The 21,500-nt window shown below is 40.6% G+C and overlaps 1 protein-coding gene across 1 annotated transcript; it reads right to left on the reverse strand.

Moving 5' to 3' along the window:
- Positions 1-2,092: 2,092 nt before the first annotated feature.
- LOC129341115 (pantetheinase-like) lies at positions 2,093-19,864 on the reverse strand. Its single transcript, XM_054996083.1, has 7 exons — positions 19,543-19,864; positions 19,327-19,457; positions 9,806-9,998; positions 7,687-7,984; positions 6,215-6,588; positions 5,218-5,388; positions 2,093-3,731 (listed from the first exon to the last, which is right to left on the reverse strand). Exons 1-7 carry the CDS (start codon positions 19,753-19,755, stop codon positions 3,612-3,614), a joined length of 1,500 nt encoding a protein of 499 aa, XP_054852058.1. The 5' UTR covers positions 19,756-19,864; the 3' UTR covers positions 2,093-3,611.
- Between the last annotated feature and the right edge of the window lie 1,636 nt (positions 19,865-21,500).

Consider the following 21,500-nt stretch of genomic DNA (forward strand, 5'->3'; position numbering starts at 1 on the left):
TGTACTTTTAACAATATCAAATATGGCCTCTTTCTGAATTACATAGGGGAAAGAGACATGTCTCACTGGAAAAGTTCCATTCCTTCCTTGCTGGGAGATTGTTATTCTTCCCCATGGAAATGATTCCCTGTGGCATTCTGCAGAACTAATTTATCTCTTATGCTTAACGAGTACATGGAATACTTGGAGAATTTTGTGGGATATTGGAGTATATTGTTCTTATCATGATGATGGAACCCACCTCTATCTCTCCTTTCTGCTGAATAAATGCTAGATCAATGGGCTAGATCAATACACTTAATCTAGACAAGAGAAATTGCTTTTCTGGTTTGGTTGCAGAACCAAAAAAGTGCTGAATGCACTCATCCTGGATGGAGTCACACTTATCCCGAAGAAAAGATTATAATTTGGGAGTGTTCCTGGATGTGTGGCTGCTCCTGGATTCCCAGGTCTGACTTTAATGAAAACATCTTTTTATTAGCCTTGCTTGTTATTCCAGAACACCATTCATTGAAAATAAAGCTAGACCTGTGCGTCCCTTGATCAATTTTGAGCTTGACTTCTGTCATTAGTTGCACAAGGGGTTGCCTTTGAAGTCTGATGCAATATCACAGCCACAATGGTAGTCAGTATTAACTTCCTGGAGCAATGCAGCATCAATATTGCAAGAGCTGCCCTGGTTGAATTTATTTTCAGCTTTTGGTCTAGTAATGAAGTTGGGAAGATTCTAGTTGTTTTCATTTTGCCATACAAATACCATTAATTTTATAAAATGTGATCCTCCACAACTAGGACTAGCTCATGGGCTTTTTGCACTCCCCCACCTCCACCAGGCTACCCAAGCACTCTCCACCCTGGGCCAGCTGGGTGTACCCTAGCCCCATGCTGTTGTGAAGGAAGAAGCCCAGTGATGGCAGTGCTGTTGCCCCATGAGGCCTCCTTGCGAGTTTGGGGTAATTGGCGTGCAAGAGAGGTCGCAAGAGGGGTTACCTTCGGGATCTCTCAATCTTGTATATGAGGATTGTCCCTGCTAAAGAACTCTTTGAATGATCAGGCAAAGGTTTCAATCCAAAAAGGGTTTTTTAAATTGAAAATAACAAAGATCAACAGCACACAAAACACACACTCAGAGCTAACTAGAAGGCAGTAGTGAAAGTTGGATAGGGTTTAAGGGATTTGAATGATAGCTACCATCCAAAAGAGGGTGTTCAGAAGAGAGAGCATTGAACATCAAGGCGGAAGAGCTCAAATGGAGGTTCGCGGGTGGATGCTGAATTGGAGAGCATGCACACAGCTATGGTAGAGGGGCCGTCAAATTCTACTGTGGAACAAACCCAGGGGCAAGACTGCAGCTCCTGCCCCAAAACAAAGACTTAATGGTTGTTCCTAGGGTGGGACAAAGGACTGAGAAGTTGTCTTTGGGATGAGACAATGGACTGGCGAACTGTCTCCAAGGTTGGACATCAAACTGGCAAACTGTCTCTGGGGTGAGACAATGAACTAGGAAGGCTCCGGGTGGAACTAAAGTTATCATTAATGATTGATGATCTGCAAAGTATGGGTGGGTAAGGCTATCAGCTTCCTGAGTCACCTAAGAATAGGAAAATGGGTAAGGGAAGATTGGTAGGCTGCATTGCAGTGATTAATTCAGGAACTCCAGGAAGGCTCTATTGTATCAGGATCCTTTATCACCGGGTTGTGGGGGGTTAAGCTGGCCTTGCCTGTCATCTCACATGCTAACAATGTTCCATCTTCCGGCTGGGATCTGGCTTCCATATTTCTGCCTGCTTGGGAAGTATTTTGTGTCTGAAACACAGTCAGAGAAGGGACTTATAGCATAGCTGTATTCATAAGCCTTTTGAATATTGTGAGGGCAAGTCTGACTGCTAACAGTGCTGGTGGTCTCCTGCTCTTCCTCCCTCCTTTCCAGAGGTGGACCAGGGGGAGGCACTCTGGCATATTGCTCTGGGCTGCCACTTGTCTCCAGCAAGCCTCTTTCGGTGCCTGGGCACCACCTAACCACTGGCACCCTTGGCAATCGCCACAGCTGACAGACATTGTGACTCAGTAACAGAAAAACCAGTTCCATAGCTGCTGTCATCAATTTAATACACTTTTTAAAAACAATTAAGCAGGTAGGAAACTGGGATCCAAAACATTAAACATGAGGTAACCATTTGTACAACTCCCCAAACTCCTTGGAACGAGAATCACACACACAAGAACAGGTAATTTATGTTTGACATAAATTTGTTTGCCACACATATTCCCCTCCCCCAGATTCACCATCTCTGCCCTTTATAATGTCATTTTATTATAAGGTACCACCTTGTGCTGAATTAACACATTACTGTAGTACATGGTGATAACAAAAAATATTTTAAATCAAAAGATACCTATTGAAATAAATGAGACATGATCAATTACAAAATTTAAGAATAAAAAAAAATCAAACGAATGCAAACGACAATTCAAAATATTTATCTAAGTACTGAAGTAATTGCAACAATTTAAAGTCAATTGCATAAGCAGCTGATTAATTTTTTCCCTATAGAAAAAGAGGATATAAGTTGCTACAGGCCCAAGAGACCATTTTTATACATCCAAGTCTCTGAACAACACGGTTGGGGAGCAGACGCATGGCAAGGGCTGGCAAAGGAACAAGCAAGTGGAAACGGGAACAGAGCAGAGAAGCAACTCTCCCTCCTGGGGACTTAACTGGGCTCCAGTTTTCTCTCGGTGGAATGAGTGATGTAGTTGGGTCAGGAGATGTACAAACTCATGGATATGGGCCTAGGATAAAAAGATGCCCTTGGAATCTTGGTGACCTCATGAGGTGGGACCTGGACTGACCTTAATCCACTATGACAAAGCCATTTCCCAGCATCTTCTCAGTAAGAACAACAACAAAAGGAAGATACTTAATGAGACTTTCATAATATATTGTCCTTTTCACGGAAATATAATTTACCAACAGCCTGCAGAAAAAATGTCCTGTGCCCTTAAGGGAGGCTCAGTAGAAAATTATTACCTGGTGATGATATTTGCCTCCAAGCCCTGAAAAGCTTCAACTGTCCATTTCCATATATTAAACTGCTGTTAAAGGGGCAGGAGATTTTTTCTTCCAGGCTGTTATCAGCCCTAACTGGAAAGTGCAGTTTCTACCAGCAAAGAAATATTGATCTTCCTTTGCTATACAGAAGAAGTTAGATTAGTTATCTCATGAAATATTGTTTGGAAGACACTAAGGTTTTTCCCCCTGTCTTAAACTGGAAGTTGCATTTGGAAATGGCTACAATGTAAGTATTAATAATCTTGAAGCAAAAGCCTTTCTTCATTGCATATCTAACATGCTGTTATGTAGCAGTGAATTAAGAGCCATGGCTGTATGTTTAGACCCTAAGTGTTCCATTAATCAAATTTCGTAACTGAGAATTGCTTCTACAACAAGTCTAGTTGGTCCGGCAATGAAATAAAGACACTGTTCATTATTTCTTTTGGCATACAACCTCTTTGGAACTCAAGAAACCAGAGAAATAACACCAATGACTAGATGAACGTTACAGAATGCTGATAATTTGAAAGAGGTGTAAAGTAACACAGGGGCAATCTCATGAGGAGGCATCCTGTGGATGGGGGGGATCCTTTTCAAACCACCTCCCAAAAAGAGCTACAGATAAGACTGGCTTTGACAGGCCATGGTTGCTTATCAGACGTCCATCTTTCAATACCTAGGGGGGGGAAATTAGGTGAAAATTATACACATAGAATCATGTTTGTATGAAAGTAAAGACAACAATTAAACACTGTGGATATCTACAGAACTGGCTCTGAAGAGTAATCCCTGGCAGTTCTCAGGGGACAGGCGCTGGAAGAAGACCTCTCCTCACCTGACACCCTAAAAAGCTACTGCCAGTTAGAATATCCAATAATGAGCTAGATGGGCCGGTGGTTTGACTCAGTAAAAGGACATTTCATACATTCATGCAAGTTTGGTAGCTTGCTTCTTATTATCTTCCCTGCCAGTGCCAAGCAGCCAACTCAGCTATCTCAAATATGCAGAAGGTTCCATTTAAACTTTCTGTACATAGCAAACTTCTACAACCCAGCACACGCATGCACGCATGCACGCATACACACATACACAGAGACAAGGTCATAACTCCCCCTTTTGTTCCTGGCCAGTCCTTCCTCCTGGAAAACAGGCTGCTTAGTTTATTTGATTGAGAGATAAACTACAAGAGACAAATGCAATGTTAGCTGGGAAGCTGAGTTTTAAAAGACAGATCGGAAGACTCTGTCAATTTTCCCTCTCTACAGAGCCAGCAAATATGGATCCTCAGAGGGTTTGTTTATTTCTTCTTCACCTCCTAGAAGGGGAGGTGAAACTGACAGGGCCTTCAGGAGGCAAAGAGGAAATTAGCAAACCCTCTGAGCAGCAATCTTTGCTGGCTCTGCAGAGGGGGAATTGACATAGCTTTCCAATCTGTCTTTTAAAACTCAGATTCCCGGCTAACATTGTCACTCCCTTCACGTGAGCATTCTCATGTAATTAGTCTCTTGTAGTTTAGCTCTGAAACAAAAATGATGGCACATTCAAAACATAGGTTTATTAGGTGTGCAGAACTGCAGCTTGTTTGCTAACAAACATGGCAGTCAACCCATTTCTCAAGTGCAAGGAAGCTGAATTCATTACCCTCAGCCTACACAGGTAAAGGGATAGGGACTATAGACTTTACAACTATGTACTGTCTGTTGCTGTTAAGTATAATCCTACTGGACAGTTTCTGTGTTGTTTTACATGTCACTCTTAGAATTGCTTATGCTCTGTTTTAGAATTTCTTCAGTTGTGTATTGGATTCTTCCTAGCTTAAATCTTTGCAAATTGCATTGATATACCCTATTACATTGTTTATTGAAATGTCTTTGAAACTGATTGTACTGATTCACACTGTGTAATCTGCCTTGAGTCTCAGTGAGAAAGGCAGACTACAATTAATGTAAACAAACAAACACCTCTACTGGATGAATAGTTTCCATTAGAGACCAAATGTCTTCCCATCTACTACAGCAAGAGGCTTTCTAGGACACTTAACACTAAGTACAAAGACACAGATACTGAAAGTTTAGGAACTTGTGTAACTATTTGTGCAACTGACGGTGTATTTAATAACAATCCTCCACTGAAGCGTGAACTGCTTTTAGTTCCTCCCTTACCTCAAATTCTCCTGTGGCCAGCTGAGTTCCTGTGAGCAAAATTTCTGGAAATACATAACTAGTATTAAACGTGCCACTGAGAGACAAATTGTCAAACTTGGTACGAGCAGTATCCACTCCCTGCCCACATGATTTTAAGTCGGTGGTGTTACACTTCACTAGTGTACATATCTATGGAAAAAAGAAAGGGAAAGAGGGGGAGAGGGGATATTTAAGACATCATTAAGAAGAAGAAATATAGCCTTGTGTACATGGTATGGCAAAAATGCTTGCCCATTTCAGCAGGTGACAGTGGGTTTTGGAATGGTACACAATCTTTTACAAATATCATTTGTGTTAACATTTAATCAACCCCTATTATCTTCAGATAACTGTTGGATTTTTGTGCGAGTTTTAAGTATGTTTGAGGAAACACAGACTAATCTTTCCAAAATAATGAGCATTTTGCTAAGTCAGAGACCACATGGATTACTTTTTGAATAAACATAGGACTATGGTGCCTTTTTCTTTATACAAACAATTGTGTTTTCTTTGTAATATGTAAATTACACACACACACACACAATTCTGTGGCATTGCTGGTCTTAATTAGTATTAGCCTAGCACTTTGCTTGGTTAAAAAAAATCCAAGATATGTTGTTCAACATATGACCACATGGTGGCACTATGAACATTAAATTGGTCAATGACCTTAAGCTTGCCATTTCAGCATCTCTTTTATTCTTTGATTAATATTAGGGAGCTAAATTATTATGTCTATCCTTTAAGCAGTGATTAATAAAATATGTTAGTTCCTATGAAAGGTATCTTACATGTCTCTCCAGGTAATTCTATAGCAAATTCTAAGGTACTGCAAGATTACAGAAAATCTTCAGAAAACACAGAAAAAAATTTCAGAAAAAAATTGTCACAAAGGAAGAATGTACAATAGATACGGCAGGTAGAACTCCCTTCTGTGAGATAATGCTTACCCATTACATCCCACTAAATTCTTTACCTGCAAATAATATTCTCCTTCAACCACATGAAGCCCATCAAAAACCCCAAATGCATAAACTTCATCGTTGCACTTTTCCGCCATCTTATAGCTCAGGTGGCAACAAAGGCCTTTCTGACAAACAGTATGATTTCCTGCTTCTTTAGAAAGTTCAGTGAAGGTAAAATTATCAAAATAAATGGTTCCAGTGAATACTTCAGCCTGTGGAAAGAAGTGCTTGGGATCTGAAGCATATAAGCTCCAGTTGATAGGAGGAGGATATGTGGAAGAATGACGAGGACATGCATCAATTTCTGCAATGAGGAGACGACCTTTCTGAGTTTTCATATCAAAGTGATATATCTTGGCACCATTAGGTGTGAAGATACCACTTCCTGTGGATGACAGAAAGAGATTGAAATCAGATCTGGTTTAATGTTTATTTGTCTTCACAAGTGAAATGAGTCTGAGGGTATATTTACAAGGAAGTTTCCCAGGATTTCAGCCAAGTGATTTGGTGCTGCGTGCTGGCAAAGGCACACTAGAACCTGAAAAGACCCAAATCCCCTCTAAAGACAGTGGCATGCAGCAATTGGTGTTGGATCTGAACATGGAAAAACCAAGCTCTCTATCAAGTTCAACTGAATTTGGGCAAGATCCTCCTTCCAACCAAGTTTAAACAGAAGTTAATTGCATAGTTAAAAACGCTTCCCCAAGGAAAGCAAGACACAAAGAGATCTGGCCAAGCTCCTGAAGAAAAGGAGCACCATTCATCTAGTAGCTTTCTCCTCTGGCAAATCTAACCACAAGCATGGCTTATGAAAAAGTGCTTATGGAAAAACATCCTCAGGTGACTCATGGCAGTATGCTTAAATCACATGCTGATAGGAAAGAAAGTTTCCACACCGGTGGACAGAAGAAACAGGAAAATACCACACCACTGCACCTTCCCCTTCCTCATTTCTCCTATGTATACAGCATATGAATAGGGGACTAAACTTTTAGCTTGATTAACAGTAATAATGACTACTCATTGCCTTTGACAAAAAAAAATCCTTGTATGGCAAAAGTCATACCTGCAATCATCTAGCTTATAGTTCACTTTATGTGCATCCATGTTAACAATTGATTTTATAATAGTTAAACAACCATGACAACTTTATAAAATCATGCAACTGTAGTTTTGAAAGAGTGCTGAACATGCTATCAATCATGTCTAGCTGTTACCAAAATTTCCTTGGGGCAAGAGAAGGACCAATATAAAAAGTAAAAAAGTTTGTGTTGGCTTAATACAAAAAATAAAATGGTTTGGCTTTCTTTACAAAATTAATCTCTGATTTTTTAAAAAAATATCATACTTTAAATCCATTGTTTTTCATCAGCAGTTAACTAATATGTTATCTCACTCCTCTCCATTCTCATTATAGCATTCTTATTATAGCATTGGCAGCTCTAGGCCTTAGCTTAGAGGTTCAGTTGAAGGTTTTGATTACCAGTAAGATCCAAGGAAGGTCTGTGTATATTTGCTGAAAGAAGATTGACACGCATTCCCATAGCCCAAGCTGAGTGGAACTGAACAGCAGACAAAAGTGGGAGACCATTCGTCCAAGCAGTTGGGAAGAGGATGGTGTCTACCTTGAAGACTTCAACAAGCGATATGGCAGGTTCACGAAAGTTAAGTATGTCAGCACAAGTTATAACTCCGAATCTCCCAAAAGAGGTGTTGAAGTTTACAAACTGTGGCTCCTTGGCGAAATCAAAGTAGGGAGTTTCCCATTCAAAAAGGTTGTACTGTTAATAAGACAAAGAAATATTAATAATAACAATAAGTGTGTTCTTCTAGAAAGATTAGTGCCCCAATCAGACCAGTAGACAAGGTCAGTGTATTATTATTAGTTGAGGACCTGGGGCTGAGAGCAGTGGCTTACACAAGGCCACCTGCAGAACTCATGGTAGTAGTGGGATTTGAACCAGCAGAGTGCTGATTTGCATCCCAACAACTTAACCACTATGCTACATTGCTTCAAGCTGATGAGGAAAAAGAACTGTCTCAACTACTCATGTTATTTTTGGTGGAATGTTATGTATTTTAGCTTTTCTTTGTAACATAAAAGAAATGACTGATGTACAAAAATGTCAATTCTTGTACTCTTCTCTAGTGATCATCCACTACAGATATTATGCTCCTCTATCCACAAGGACCTCCTTTGCTTAGTTCACTGAGAGGGCAGTTGCATGCTATTAAGGAGTGTGCTCCTCTTCAAGATAAGGGCCTATTTACATGTTACACAAACTCGAGTTTGGTTTGAGGGAAACCCCAACCCACGTCCTGTTTTACTTGTGACTGGACGCTTACCTTTAAAATGGAGGGGGAGTGCAAATGCATCTCGTCTTCATCCCTACCTTGACACCCTGCATGCTTTAACTAGCATAGAAAGGCTGGGGGGAGGCTTCTGCCTCCCTTCTTGGTTCTGTGTGTCTGCCCAGGTGCAGTTATATGATACCAGAAAATCCTTGTGGGCCCCACCCCAGGGCCCTTTGCTGCTAGTTAACGGGCATGGAGTCAAAAGGAGGCATGTATTTAAAGGGCATGGAGTAGAAAGGAGGGGATGCAGAGGAACCTCCTGCCTCCATGCATGCAAGGAAGATGATGTGTGCCCCCTCCCTTGAAGGTAAACTTGCAGCCACTCATTAAACATGAGGTGTTTAATGTGTGATGTGCAAAGAGACCTCCCCCCCCCCCCCGCAAAGGTCCACTCACACAGAGCATTGCTACATTCACTGGAGTGCAATCCTGTCTTGGCTTGAGGAAAGGGAATACATTTTACTTTTAGATAAATACAGTGACATTTTCTGGGCAGAAAAGATTTGGCCACTGTGTAACATCTAGATTACCCTTGGTAATATCGAAATTAGATTACTGCAATGCACTCTTCATGAGGCTGCTCTTGAAAATTATTTGGAAATGTCAATTGGTACAGTATGATGCAGCCAGGATTTTGGCTGGAGTAGGTCATAGAGATCATGTCAGTTCGGTCTTGGTCCATCTACACTTGGCCCAATTTGTTTCCAAGCTTAGTTCAAGGTGCTGGTGTTGACTTCTAAAACCTTATATAGTTTGGAACTAGCATATCTGAAGGACAGCCTATTCTTTTATGAACCTACTTGACCACTATGGTCATCTTCTGAGATCCTGCTTTTAGTGCCCTCGCCCTCTCAGATTAGGAGAGTATCATCTCAAGCAAGGGCCTTCTCAGCCATGGCATTAAAACTATACAACACTCTCTCCAAGGGTATTTGTTTGTCCCTGTCTTCTGCCAGTGGGTGAAGACTTTTTTATTTTGTCTGGCATTCCCTCAATGATCCCTTCTTCTTGCCCTATATTTTAATAACTTTATATGTGCTTTTAATATGCATTTCAATTTTGAGTTTAATTGTTTTCCATTTTTTAAAATGTTTTGTATTAACTTAACCTCTGTAGCCCTGACTGGGCAAAATGGTGGCATACAAATTTTGTAAATAAAATTAATAAATGTTGTAATAGATTAGTTTACATTCCTTCCAGTGTTTGTTCAGAGGACTCAGTTACGGAACCAACCAGTTTATTTTTACCTTGTGGTAACGTGCCAAAAATTTCCCTTTTGGGTCATAGACAACATCTGTGTTGTATTGATAGTGACCATCTTTGGGGCACTTTGGATCAGTAGAGTTACATGACTTCTTGTCTCCCATATTAGCAACCACATAGATGGAGTAGTTTCTTGCCATACAGCTGAGTCTTTCCTGCACTTCGGTTGATCCAAATCTAACATGGAAAGGAAAACGATTTGTGTCAAAAGGTATCAGAGGTTTGCTAACTAAAAAATCATAGGCTGTTGGGGTGGCACCAGTGGGGGGCATTGGGAAAGCTGTTTGCTTGGCCCATCAAGAAGCATCCCCTGACCTGGGGCAAAGCCCAGAGGCACAGCAAATGTGATGGTTGACCATGCCAAATTGATTTTGAGTCTATTTCCCCAGCATCTGGCTGCTTCCCTGACAGCTCTCTGAATGGAGGCCAATTGGGTCAGTTGCCTGATCTTTAGAGGGCAAACCCAGAAAGAGTAGCTATCCATCCGTCAGTGAGTGAGGGAAGGGGGAATGGGAGGCCTGTGGGAAGATATTTGAACCCTCAACAAGAGACTGAAGAGAGCTCACCTGTCTGCTCCTTGGGTCCACCTAAAGATAAGGACCCAGGATGTTAAGATAGTAGAAGGGTGAGGAAGAGGATATGGGTGCAGAAAAGCCCCTCCCACCTTGAGCTGAAGCCTCAGGAGAGAGCCAGGAGGGGTGTTTTTTCCTGACCCTCTTCAAAGTGGCCAGAGAAAGAGTTTCAAAAAGTACTTAAAGCAACAGTGAAGTTGTGCTATATTACAGTTCACCCTTGGCAGTCCTACCCAGCAAGCTCTTAATGTGACAAGGTAACAGACCAAAGTCTCTTTATGTATGTCTTCATCAGAGCCAACAAGGCAGCTAATAATTTAAAAACAAAGCATTATAAAAAGCAGATCATACAACCAATTAAAACCCAAACTAAAATACATTTGTGAAACCACAGAAACAGCCATTAAAGCATAGGGCAGGAAGGAGGGAGTCACTTAGGAAATGCCAAGTAAAACAAAACAAGTTTCCATCTGCTGGTAGAAAACTGTGATGGAAGGCAAGAGATGAATATCCCCGGGGGGCGGGGGGGGGAGTTTCATAATTATGGCGCGCAATCAAGGCCCTCTTGTATGCTGCCACCTGCTTAACCTCAAAAAGCATATCACCCTGTCACCAACCCTTGAGTCCCTCTTGTGGGTTTTCAAGAAAAAAACATACTTGGGGGGAGAGGGGGAGCAACCCTTGCACACTAGGGTATACTGCTACCACAAATGTCTTCTGACTAACCCTAAGCTCAGATATTGAGGAAATAAAGTCTCCAGCCATACCGGGTGTTAATACAGATAATACAGATTTTGATCAGTGGGAGGAAAAACAGCCACTCAGTTCTAATGAATGTATTTATTTATTAACTGTATTTTCATTCCACCCTTTCTGCAAAGAGCTCAAGAAGTATACGTGACTGTCCTTTCCTTCATTTATCCTTACCCTGCTCCAACACTAGCCAGTAAACATCAGTCTGAATGACAAACGATGTTGCTTCCAGGTTTTCCCACAAGTGATGTCATGCTGTCACAGATGGCTGTCTCTCCCCCCAACTCCCAGGTTTACTTAAGCAACCATCAATAACGCCTTTTATAATCATTTATTTTTAGTAATAGTACATTTATAGTACTACATCAACACTTCCAAATATAACAATTGGCTTTTACAGAGAACTGAGTTTTAGAAGTCACCCAAGCACTATAAATGAGGACAATCAATTTCATTACATGTGGGAAAGTTGTCTTTATACTGCCACCTGATGGCAAAAAGATTGGGAAACAGTAACTAGTGGAACTAATGATAATATTCTCAGAACACAAGCATTTTCTCCAAACATTATCTGTTATATACTACTGTCAAAAATTGATGTCTGATATGAAATATGAAATAGGTCTCACTGAATTCAATGGCAATAAAGATTGCACAAAATCCCAGAACACAATCTACACAATAACTTGTATTAGGACCGACCAAATGGCAGGCCCAGTCTGAAAAACAGTGGGAGACCTGGGAGTTGGGGGGAGAGGCAGCCATCAGTGACAGCATGACATCACTTGTGGGAAAACCTGGAAGCAACATCATGGCTCTCTAGGAATCACTGGAAACTCGATGGTAACTCTATTTTACCATAAACTCTGTTTTAAAACATTTTTACTGTAGAGTTTCTGGCAATTCCAAGAAAGACATGATGTCACTTCTGGGGAAGCCCCAGAAATGACATCATGCCATCAATTATAACATTTTAAAAATCTTTTTTCTTTCTTCCACCAGCCATTGGAGTGCCAGAAAGCATATGGCAACTCTACAAATGACAAATAACAAAGACTGTAAACAGCCACATTCAGAACCAGTGTGATGTAGCAGTTAGCTTGCCAGACGAGGATATAAAAGACCCAGTGCCTGATCCTCACTCTGCCAAGGAAACTTGCCGGGTGACCTTGGGTCAGTCACATACTCGCAGCCTTTGGGTCCCCATTGGAGAGAAAAGTGTAGAACAAAATAAGTGAAAATACATAAAATATATTGGTTCATAGAAAAATTCCAAAAACAACACTCAGGGGGTGTCTTTTTATCAGAATCAACCAAATATCATAAAATTTATTATAATTATTTTATGATATTTGGTTGATTCTGATAATAATGATTATTATTTTATGCACAAAAAGGAAGGGGGACATTTAAGGTCATGGTGGTAGAGCCCTTAGTCTACTATTGGCAGTCTTTGAAAATTGAATACAGGGTGTGTTGCAGATGACATTGGATTAGGTAGCATTGCATGCAGAACAGGTTTCATAATGTACTATTGACTACTGAAACTTGTTTTAACCAAATCACCTAGTCAATTATGCCTGTAACATATCCCACATTTCATTTAGAGGTAGCTTCCACACTGGGTGTGTGTACCAAAGATACATAAAGAGGGCTGGAAAACTTGAAAGTTTGCTGTTTTGTACTGCTGTGGTTGGACCTAATTAAAAGCTATTATGCAGGCACTGTTTTGGAGTTTAGCATTAAGTATATCATAATTCCTGATAAGTATGCTTGAGGGTTATAGACTTAAGGAGTTTGATAAACACACTAAGCATCAGACAATATGGGCTCTGGCATAAGGGTGTGCAAGGGGAAAGATTCGGGTTTCCTGCTTCGGGTTTACCCAAAGCAGGAAAAGACTCCAAAATACCCCTAAACCCGAAGCAGTAAACTGCTTCGAAGTTAGAGCATTTCAGCCACTTCGGTATGCTCTGTAAAAATTCGGAGCATACAGAAGATCACAGCAGGAGCTGTCAGCTTTTTCACCTGATGGGAGGGGGGAAGAGGGAGCTCCCTCTTCCCACATCCCCTTGGGTGAAAAAGCCAGCCTGAAAACTTTAAAAGCTCAAAGCAGCACTGAAAAGCCCTGCTTTGAGCTTTGAAAAAGTCCAAGCCGGCTATTTCACCCAATGGGAGGGAGCTCCCTCTGCCTCCCTTCCATTGGATGAAATAGCCAGCCTGGATATTTTCAAAGCTCAGAGCAATGCTGAAAAGCCCTGCTCCAAGCTTTGAAAAAGTCCAAGACGGCTATTTCACCCAATGGGAGGGGGGAAAGCCAGCCTGAAAACTTTCAAAGCTCAAAGCAGTGCTGAAAAGCCCTGCTCTGAGCTTTGAAAAACTCCAAGCTGGCTATTTTGGTCTTTAAGGAAACACTCATTGGGGCTTGGCCTAGAAGCAATAACTGAGCAAATTAATACCACATGACATGCATGACCAACTCAGATCTGGCTGTAGGGTTGCCAGCTCCAAGTTGGGAAACTCCTGGGGATCTAGGGGGTGAAATCTGGAGAAACTTGGAGAAAGTGGGGTTTGGAGAGGGAAAGGACCTTGGCATGGCATAATTCCATAGAGTCCACCCCACAAAGTAGCCATTTTCTCCAGGTGAACTGATCTCTGTGGTCTGGAGACCAGTTGTAATTCCGGGAGATCTCTAGCCACTATCTGGAGGCTGGTAACCCTACCTGGCTGCTTGCTTCTGTTCAACAGCAGCACTGCCCCTCCTCCAAGCCAGTGTAATATAGTGGTCAGAGTTTCAGAGTAGGATCTGGGAAACAGAGGTTCAAATCACCACTCTACTATAGAAGCTCACTAGCTCACTGAGTAACTTTGATCCAGTCACACACTTGGCCTAACACTACCCCTTAGGACTGTTATGAGAATAATATGGAGGCAAGGTTAATGATGTAAGCTGCTTTGTGAAGAACGGCAGTACATAAATGAAGTTAATTAAGAAATATAGGTAAATATGGGGGGCAAATAAAAGGTAAGGTGTTTAGTAGATTTGAAGTAGAGGAGGACATAATGAAAGGTGAGCATATGGAGGCTGCCAGGAGAGGAAAGGAAATTGGGTAAGGTAGGGGATACAGGAAAAAGTGAAATAACTCACCCCCACAATTGGCCCATAGGGGAGAGGCTGCTAGGGGCGAAGGAGAAAGGTGAAGGAAGACAGGGGAGCAGACAAAGGTGAGCGGGAAAGAGCGAAGGAAGCAGGAAAAGGGGAAGAGGCTGTGGAGAGCAGGAATGGAAAAGACAAAATGATGGAGGAGGGGAAGATAAGATGCCTCCTGCAAGACCTTTTTTTATTATTGTATTGATGTCTTTGTTTACATAACCATACATAGTCACTTCCATTACATTAATATAATCCTACATCAATACAACCTTTTCCCCTTTATGTTACCCTCCCCCCCCCCCGCTCCCGTAAGCGACCAATTGGAAAATAATACTTTATACTTGCAACCATAAGCACACCCTTTGGATTTTGTCAAATGTATCTTTGTTGGCCCCCCCTTCCCTTACCCAATTTATATACCCAAGCCATTTCTTCCTTATCTCTAATATATTATCCTCCCATGTCTTTTCTTGTTTTAATATGGACAGAATGTCTGATTGAATCATTTGATATAGATAAAGGTTCCATCTACCCATAGTCCACTTTGCCACATCCTTCCAGCCATAAGCTATGACTGCATGTGCAGCAATGATCATTGTTTTAAACAACTCCTGTTTAGACTTATCTACTTTATTCTTCCCCAGAACTCCCATAAACAATACCTTCCCTGTCAATTCTAATTTAACTTTACATAAATCCTCCATCTTTTCCAGAACCATTTGCCAAAATTCAGTTACTTTAGGACATTCCCACCAAAGATGAACATAATATCCCTTTATCTTCTTGCAATGCCAGCAATTTGAGTTTATTCCCTTAATCATATAGGACAATTGGGAAGGTGTCCTATACCATTTCAATATTAATTTCATCTCCAGTTCTCTAAATTTTTCTATTTTTATTTCCAATATTCCTTTCATTAGTCTATCTATTTCCTGTACTGTCAAATTCACCTCTCTTTCCCACTTAGTTTGTATTATCCCAGTCATGTAATCTTTATCTTTATTCATTAAGTTATCTTCCTTGCAATACCCTTCTTATTACCCTCTTTAATACAATATATTTTTTCGAGCGGAGTATCCTCCTTATTTAGTATTCTACAATACCTTCTCTGTTTCAAAATATTATATAAAGCCATGATCCTTAGCCAATATTGTTCTCCCACTTTCCCTAATACTTCTTGTACTGGTATCAATATCCCCTGAGTGTTGTATAAATCCTTCACTCTAAAATAACCCTTTTCCTTTAACTTCTTCCAGAATGTTTTCTCAACATTTTTAAATTCCTCACTTAAGGATTCTAGTGGGGTCCATTTGGAAAGTCTTGGCATCCAATTAGTTTGCAGTTTCCCCCAGACTTTTAATGCTGTTTGTCTTGGGCCTATTGTATTTTTAATTACATTCTTCACCTTCCGTGTAAATATTCCAAATTTGCCTGCTCCTCTATTTATAGTGTCCTCCAATCTCAACCATTTTCCATCAATTTCCATCAACATCCTGATTTGGAACGCTTCATAATAGCTTTCCAATTGTGGCATACCCCATCCTAAATCTTCTTGTGGTGAGTATATCAGCTTTCTCAAAATTCTAGCTTTTTTCTTCCCAAACACCCAATTTTTTATTTCTTGATCCCATGTAACTAATTGCTTTTTGGGGATCCACTCTGGTAGTACCTGAAATAGGTATAACATTTTAGGAATTATAAACATTTTAATTGCCCTTATCTTTCCTAAAATATTTAAATATCTTTTACTCCAGTGGTTTAAATTTCTTTGTATCTTTCTCCATATTATTTTATAATTTGTCCCCACCAAATTTTTAATATTCTTTGTTATTATTATTCCCAAATATTTTAATCTCTTAATTCCTAATTTCATACCTGTTAATTTTGCTATTTCTTTTTGTTCCTTCGAATCTATTTTTCTAAACATTATTTCTGATTTCTTAATGTTTATTCCTAAACCTGAATATGCTTTAAAATCCTCTAAAATTATCATTAATTCTCTCAAAGCTTCCAGAGGGTTCCCTAACACTAATAATATGTCATCTGCATATAAATTTAGTTTAATTTACTCCTTCCCTACCCTGTACCCTTTAATTCTAATACTGTTCCTAATTCTATCAGCTAAGGGCTCCATAGCTAAAACAAAGAACACTGGGGATAGAGGACATCCCTGTTTCACTCCTCTCTGTATCAGTACTTCCTTAGTATGATCATCATTAACTTTAATCATAGCTTTTCCTTCCCTATACATTTCCTTTAATGCATTCAAAAAGGGGCCTTCAAAATGGTATTTATTTAGTACTTGAAATAAATACCCATGATTTGACGTATCAAATGCCTTATAAACATCCAATTTTAAAAGGGCAAACCTTCTCTCAGTTTTTCCACGATATAAAGTATTAATCACATTCCTTATAGGATGACCAATATATCTCCCCTTTACAAAGCCATATTGATCCTCTCCTACTAGACTTGGAAGTATTTTCTCAAGTCTATTTGATAATATTTTTGCAAAAATTTTATAGTCCTGATTTGCCAGACTAATAGGCATATAAGAGTTGGGATCCTCCGGGTCCCTCAATTGTTTCCAAATGGTCATGATTTCAGTTTTCCTCCAGGTATCTGGGGCTTTCCCTCCCCTCAGTATCCTGTTAAACAGGCTCTGCAGTTCCGGAGCTATTAACGTCCCAACCATTTTATAAAATTCTGCTGTAAGTCCGTCTAAACCTGGTGACTTCCCATTTTTTAAATTCTTTATAACACTCAAAATTTCTTGTTGTGTAATATCCTCATTTAAAGCTGCCAAATCCTCATTCTTGATTTTGTTAATTATAACTTCATCAAATTGTTTCCCTTCCTCAGCTTTAAATAACTTACTATAAAACTTTTCAAAAATGTATCTTATCTGTTTGTCCTTAAAAACCTTATTTCCCATTTCATTTTTCATGCACACTATCTTTTGTCTTTCCCTTCTTTTCTTCAGATAGTTTGCCAATCTCTTCATCGAATTTATATTTCTTCTCTGAAACTCATTTTTCACTGATATGTCCTTTTTCTACAAGGTAAGATTGTCTAATTCCTGCAATTCATCTTTCAATGTATTCAACTGTTCCTGAGTTTGCCTTTCCATCTTCCTTTGTAATCTTCTATGTAGTTCTATTATCTCCTTTAATTTTTGCTTTCTTTTAATATTCATTTTCCTCCTAAAATGAATTTCTTTAGTAATACATATTCCTCTAATAACTGCCTTTGCAGCATCCCAAATTATATCTTCCTCTGCAGACCATTTATTTTCCTTAAAATACTGTTGCACCCCTTTTATTAATTCTTCCCTATCCTTCTGTTGCGAAAATATTTTGAGATTAAACCTCCACCTTTTAACCTGCTGTTCTTCCTTCAAACCAATCTCTATACTAAGTGGTGCAAAATCTGAAAGAAGAAGAAGAGCAAGAAAGGGAGTGAGAAACTGTATCAGTGGCTGAATAAGGAATAATGATGAAGCTTTCTTCAGGAGTACAATGTATACCTTGTGTTAAAGTATTTTTTGTTTTCTTGTTTGTGTTGGTTGAAAGAAATGAATAAGGAGGGGGGTGAGCTAAGTGGATACGCAGGATCTCTTTTCTAGGGACGGAAAAGGGGGGAGGATCTAGAATCCTTACCCAACCCCTTGAGAAGGGGTTTCTTTTTTCGGGCTATGGGGGGGGGAAGCGACCAGCAAAAGATAGTCAAAGATAGACCAGAAAGCACACCAGGGGGGTTGGATACAAATAAAGACTGGGGAGGGTGATTAAACTACTCTCCTTGAATGTAAATGGATTGGCCTCGGATCTTAAACGTTACAGAATAAATAAAATGGCAAAGGACCTGGGGATTGATATTTTGTGCATTCAAGAAACTCACAAAAGTAAGAGAGGTTTAAGACCAGTGCTGAATTCCCCTAATTGGAGTTTGCAGATAGAATCACGTGGAACAAAAAAAGCAAGGGGAGTGGCTATTCTTTTACACTCTGGATTGACTATAAATATTTTGGAACAATATAAAGATAGGGAGGGAAGATTTTATTTTTTTCAAATTTAGTATGAATGGGAAGAAGTATACTTTGGTAAATATATATGCACCTAACAAAGGTCAAACCCTTTTTTTGAACAATGTTTTTCAAAGGCTGCAATCATTTTATGAAAGTGATTTGTTAATTGCAGGGGACTTTAACACTGATATTATGAAGAATAAGAAGTTAAAGTTAAACAAATGGAAACTTAAAGAGGTATTTAGTCTTTTGCAGGAAGGAAGGCAACCCACTTTTTTCTCAAAAAGGTATAAAAAAATCTCTTGTATTGATCATATTTTAGTGAAAGCAACTAATGATATGGAAGTTAACAGAGTGGAAACAGAGGCAATATGGATTCCTGCAAGACCTTGTGAGTCCCCATGTGTCCTTCCTAATAGCAGTAATCAGGAAAGTACTTAAAGTGGAGCACCCAAGGACAAGATTAGGGCTTCTGTATAGTTAGGAGATTCCTTAGATTTCTAGAAAAAATATTAGTTTGGAAATTTAAAAAGACTCTCCTCCCCCTAAAGGCCTGACAATGACTGAGCATGCTCATTGCTCTGAGAATGTTGAGAGCATTTGAGAATCACAAAAAGGGAGGAAGAGGGAGATGGGGAAACTGGGCCTGTTCAAACTTCTGGGAGCTTATCCTGGAGGCAGAAAATTTTCCAATCTCTCCCTTCCAACTTCCATGATTCCAGGAAGATCTTCACACCTGTCATTCTACTGGTGTACACTTTGTTTAATTCACTAGCCTGTAACAAACACCTTCTTGAAGGTAGGCATGCATAATAATGTCACTAGTTAGAATCTCCACTCTGTATATAAACAAGCAGGAAAAACTATTTAAAGTACCATGATAGTACATGTAAGTTATTAATACCAATTAAGAAACAGAATTGCATTACATAATTTTGAATATACATCAAAGAATCTCTTAAGTTCTCTCACTAAACATAAAGAATGGAAAAACAAAACCTTTGGGGGTCAATGCATGGAATCCAGTTTACTTGCGGATCTGGTATATCCTCAAGATAAGGATATAGTGTTTCTCTCTTGAAGACCCAGCCATAAATGCCATCCTCAGGCAACACAATAATGTGGGAGCCCTATAAAGACACCAATTCAAACACATTATCCACCAGGACCAATATTGTCATCTAAACATTACCAGATACAACCAATGTATATTACCAGTGCAGCAGCTGTTTTGGTGACTTCTTCGAAAATGTCCAGATTTTTGTTCATCTGCTGCACAGCCTCCTCTCGCGTGACAAGTTTTGGAGTAGCTCCTGTCAGTATAACAGCATGCTCATAGACTGCAGCAGTGTACTTTTCCAAGGCAGAAGCCGTGAGGGCAACTCCAATAAAAAATACAGTACAAATGGGAAGCTGGAAACGATCCATGCTTACTGAGTCTGTCTGTTGCTGCAACTGAGAAAAATCACAGGCTTCCCTGTGACACTAAAAAGGTAAGACGTGATTGAGTTGCTTTAGGGAACTCCCCTGACATGAAATTAAGTCTCATTTCCAGGAAGTTAATTATGGTGAAACACTAGCAAACTGTACTTTCTGATCCAAAAGCTTGCATAAGAGGAAAAACACATGTCCTAACAATGGTATGTGTGTATCTAAAAGGAACTGTGCCAAAGATGAAACACAGCATATTATGCTATGCCAAGCTGGAAATATACAGTGCTTATGATGTGTAGAACAAGGTGTAATAGAATGCTTGGATGACACCTGTGACAGACTCAGCTTTAAATGCTGAGATTGCTAGACAGTAAAGAGGATGATTGACATATCCCCCCGCCCCCCCAATGTGGCTAGCCTGAAATGGCAGTTGGGGATGGAACATTGAGGGCTTGACAATTGGAGTAAACAAAAGAGTGAGGTGAGTTGGAGTCTGGCTTCTGACCAGAGAGGGTCAGCCCCTCTGTGTGATGAAGGAAGGGAAGGTATACCCTTAAAAAAAATAGTACATTCATGAAGCACTTTTAGTCCTTGGACTAAAGTGAGAAAGACAGTACTAACTCCTGTGTACACTCAAGAGATCTGGGAATTATAGTGGGCCAAGGGAGTGAGTAGAAAGGAGTCTCCCCTTCGGCACCAAGAACAGGGTTATAGCTCATAACTATAATGCCTGCCCAGTATCTTGAAAAGGTTTGACTCAGTGGAGTACCCTACGGTCTGGAGTGTCAGGTCCAGTATATATTTAAACTGTACTGACTCCATTTTCTAATGTTTCTAGTGTCTAAGTGCTTTCCCCGCAGGTGCACCAGTTCCCAGGCAGCTTTCCCACCGGAGGAGACTGTTTTGTCTAACACCGTTCCACCAGGCATTGGCCTTGACGGAGAGCAGCTTCCCAAGACTGAAAGATGTTGTTTTGAGAACTGTGGGGGGAGGCTGATGCAGATGGGAACTGTTACTCTGTACCTCATGCTTTGCCCTTCATTGGTAACAATGACTGTGTACCATCCTGAGTCTCCTATTCAGGACAGTGGACTATAATGGACCTTTTCTGCAGTAAAGTTTCCTTATTCAATCAATGGACTCTTGTTTGCTTTTGAAAGGGAACCTGTAGGAAGAGCCTTATCTAGCCACAAGCTGACATTTTGTTACCAATCATGCCTGAGTCGGGCCCAGCGGAATCCAAGGTAGTCCCGGACAGGGATCCTTTGTTTGATCCGTATGCGTCCCCCGACAGTCAAACAGCGCAACCCCAAGAATCTCAGGTGCCAGCCGGGGCCGGAGCTTCGACGTCTACACCGCCTCTCATCGACCTCGGCAGTGAGGGGACAAGGCCGACGGCTGCCGCTCTCCCCTTGATCTCGCTACCCACCCCGTCGGAGTGGGGAGCCAGGCCCCGAGAAACGCGAGAGCGCCGGGCCGGAGGGCTACATCCAAGAGTTTCGATGGACGGACGCCGAAGCCTAGAGACTGTCCCTGAGCTGGATAGCAGCCAACCGTGGCTGTTTTGGAACAGGACGGCCGAACAGACGGACGGGAACACATCCCGCCGCGGCGCCCTGAGTTGGGATTATTCGGAACTTGCCCCATGGAAGGAGCCAACGGAAGTTCCTGAACAAAGTTGGGTGCAAATGCAAAGTCGCACCCATGCTGTAGATTCCGGCATCTCGGCAGTGACGGGC

Source organism: Eublepharis macularius, chromosome 1 (genome assembly GCF_028583425.1).
Source record: "Eublepharis macularius isolate TG4126 chromosome 1, MPM_Emac_v1.0, whole genome shotgun sequence".
Taxonomy (NCBI): Eukaryota; Metazoa; Chordata; class Lepidosauria; order Squamata; family Eublepharidae; genus Eublepharis; species Eublepharis macularius.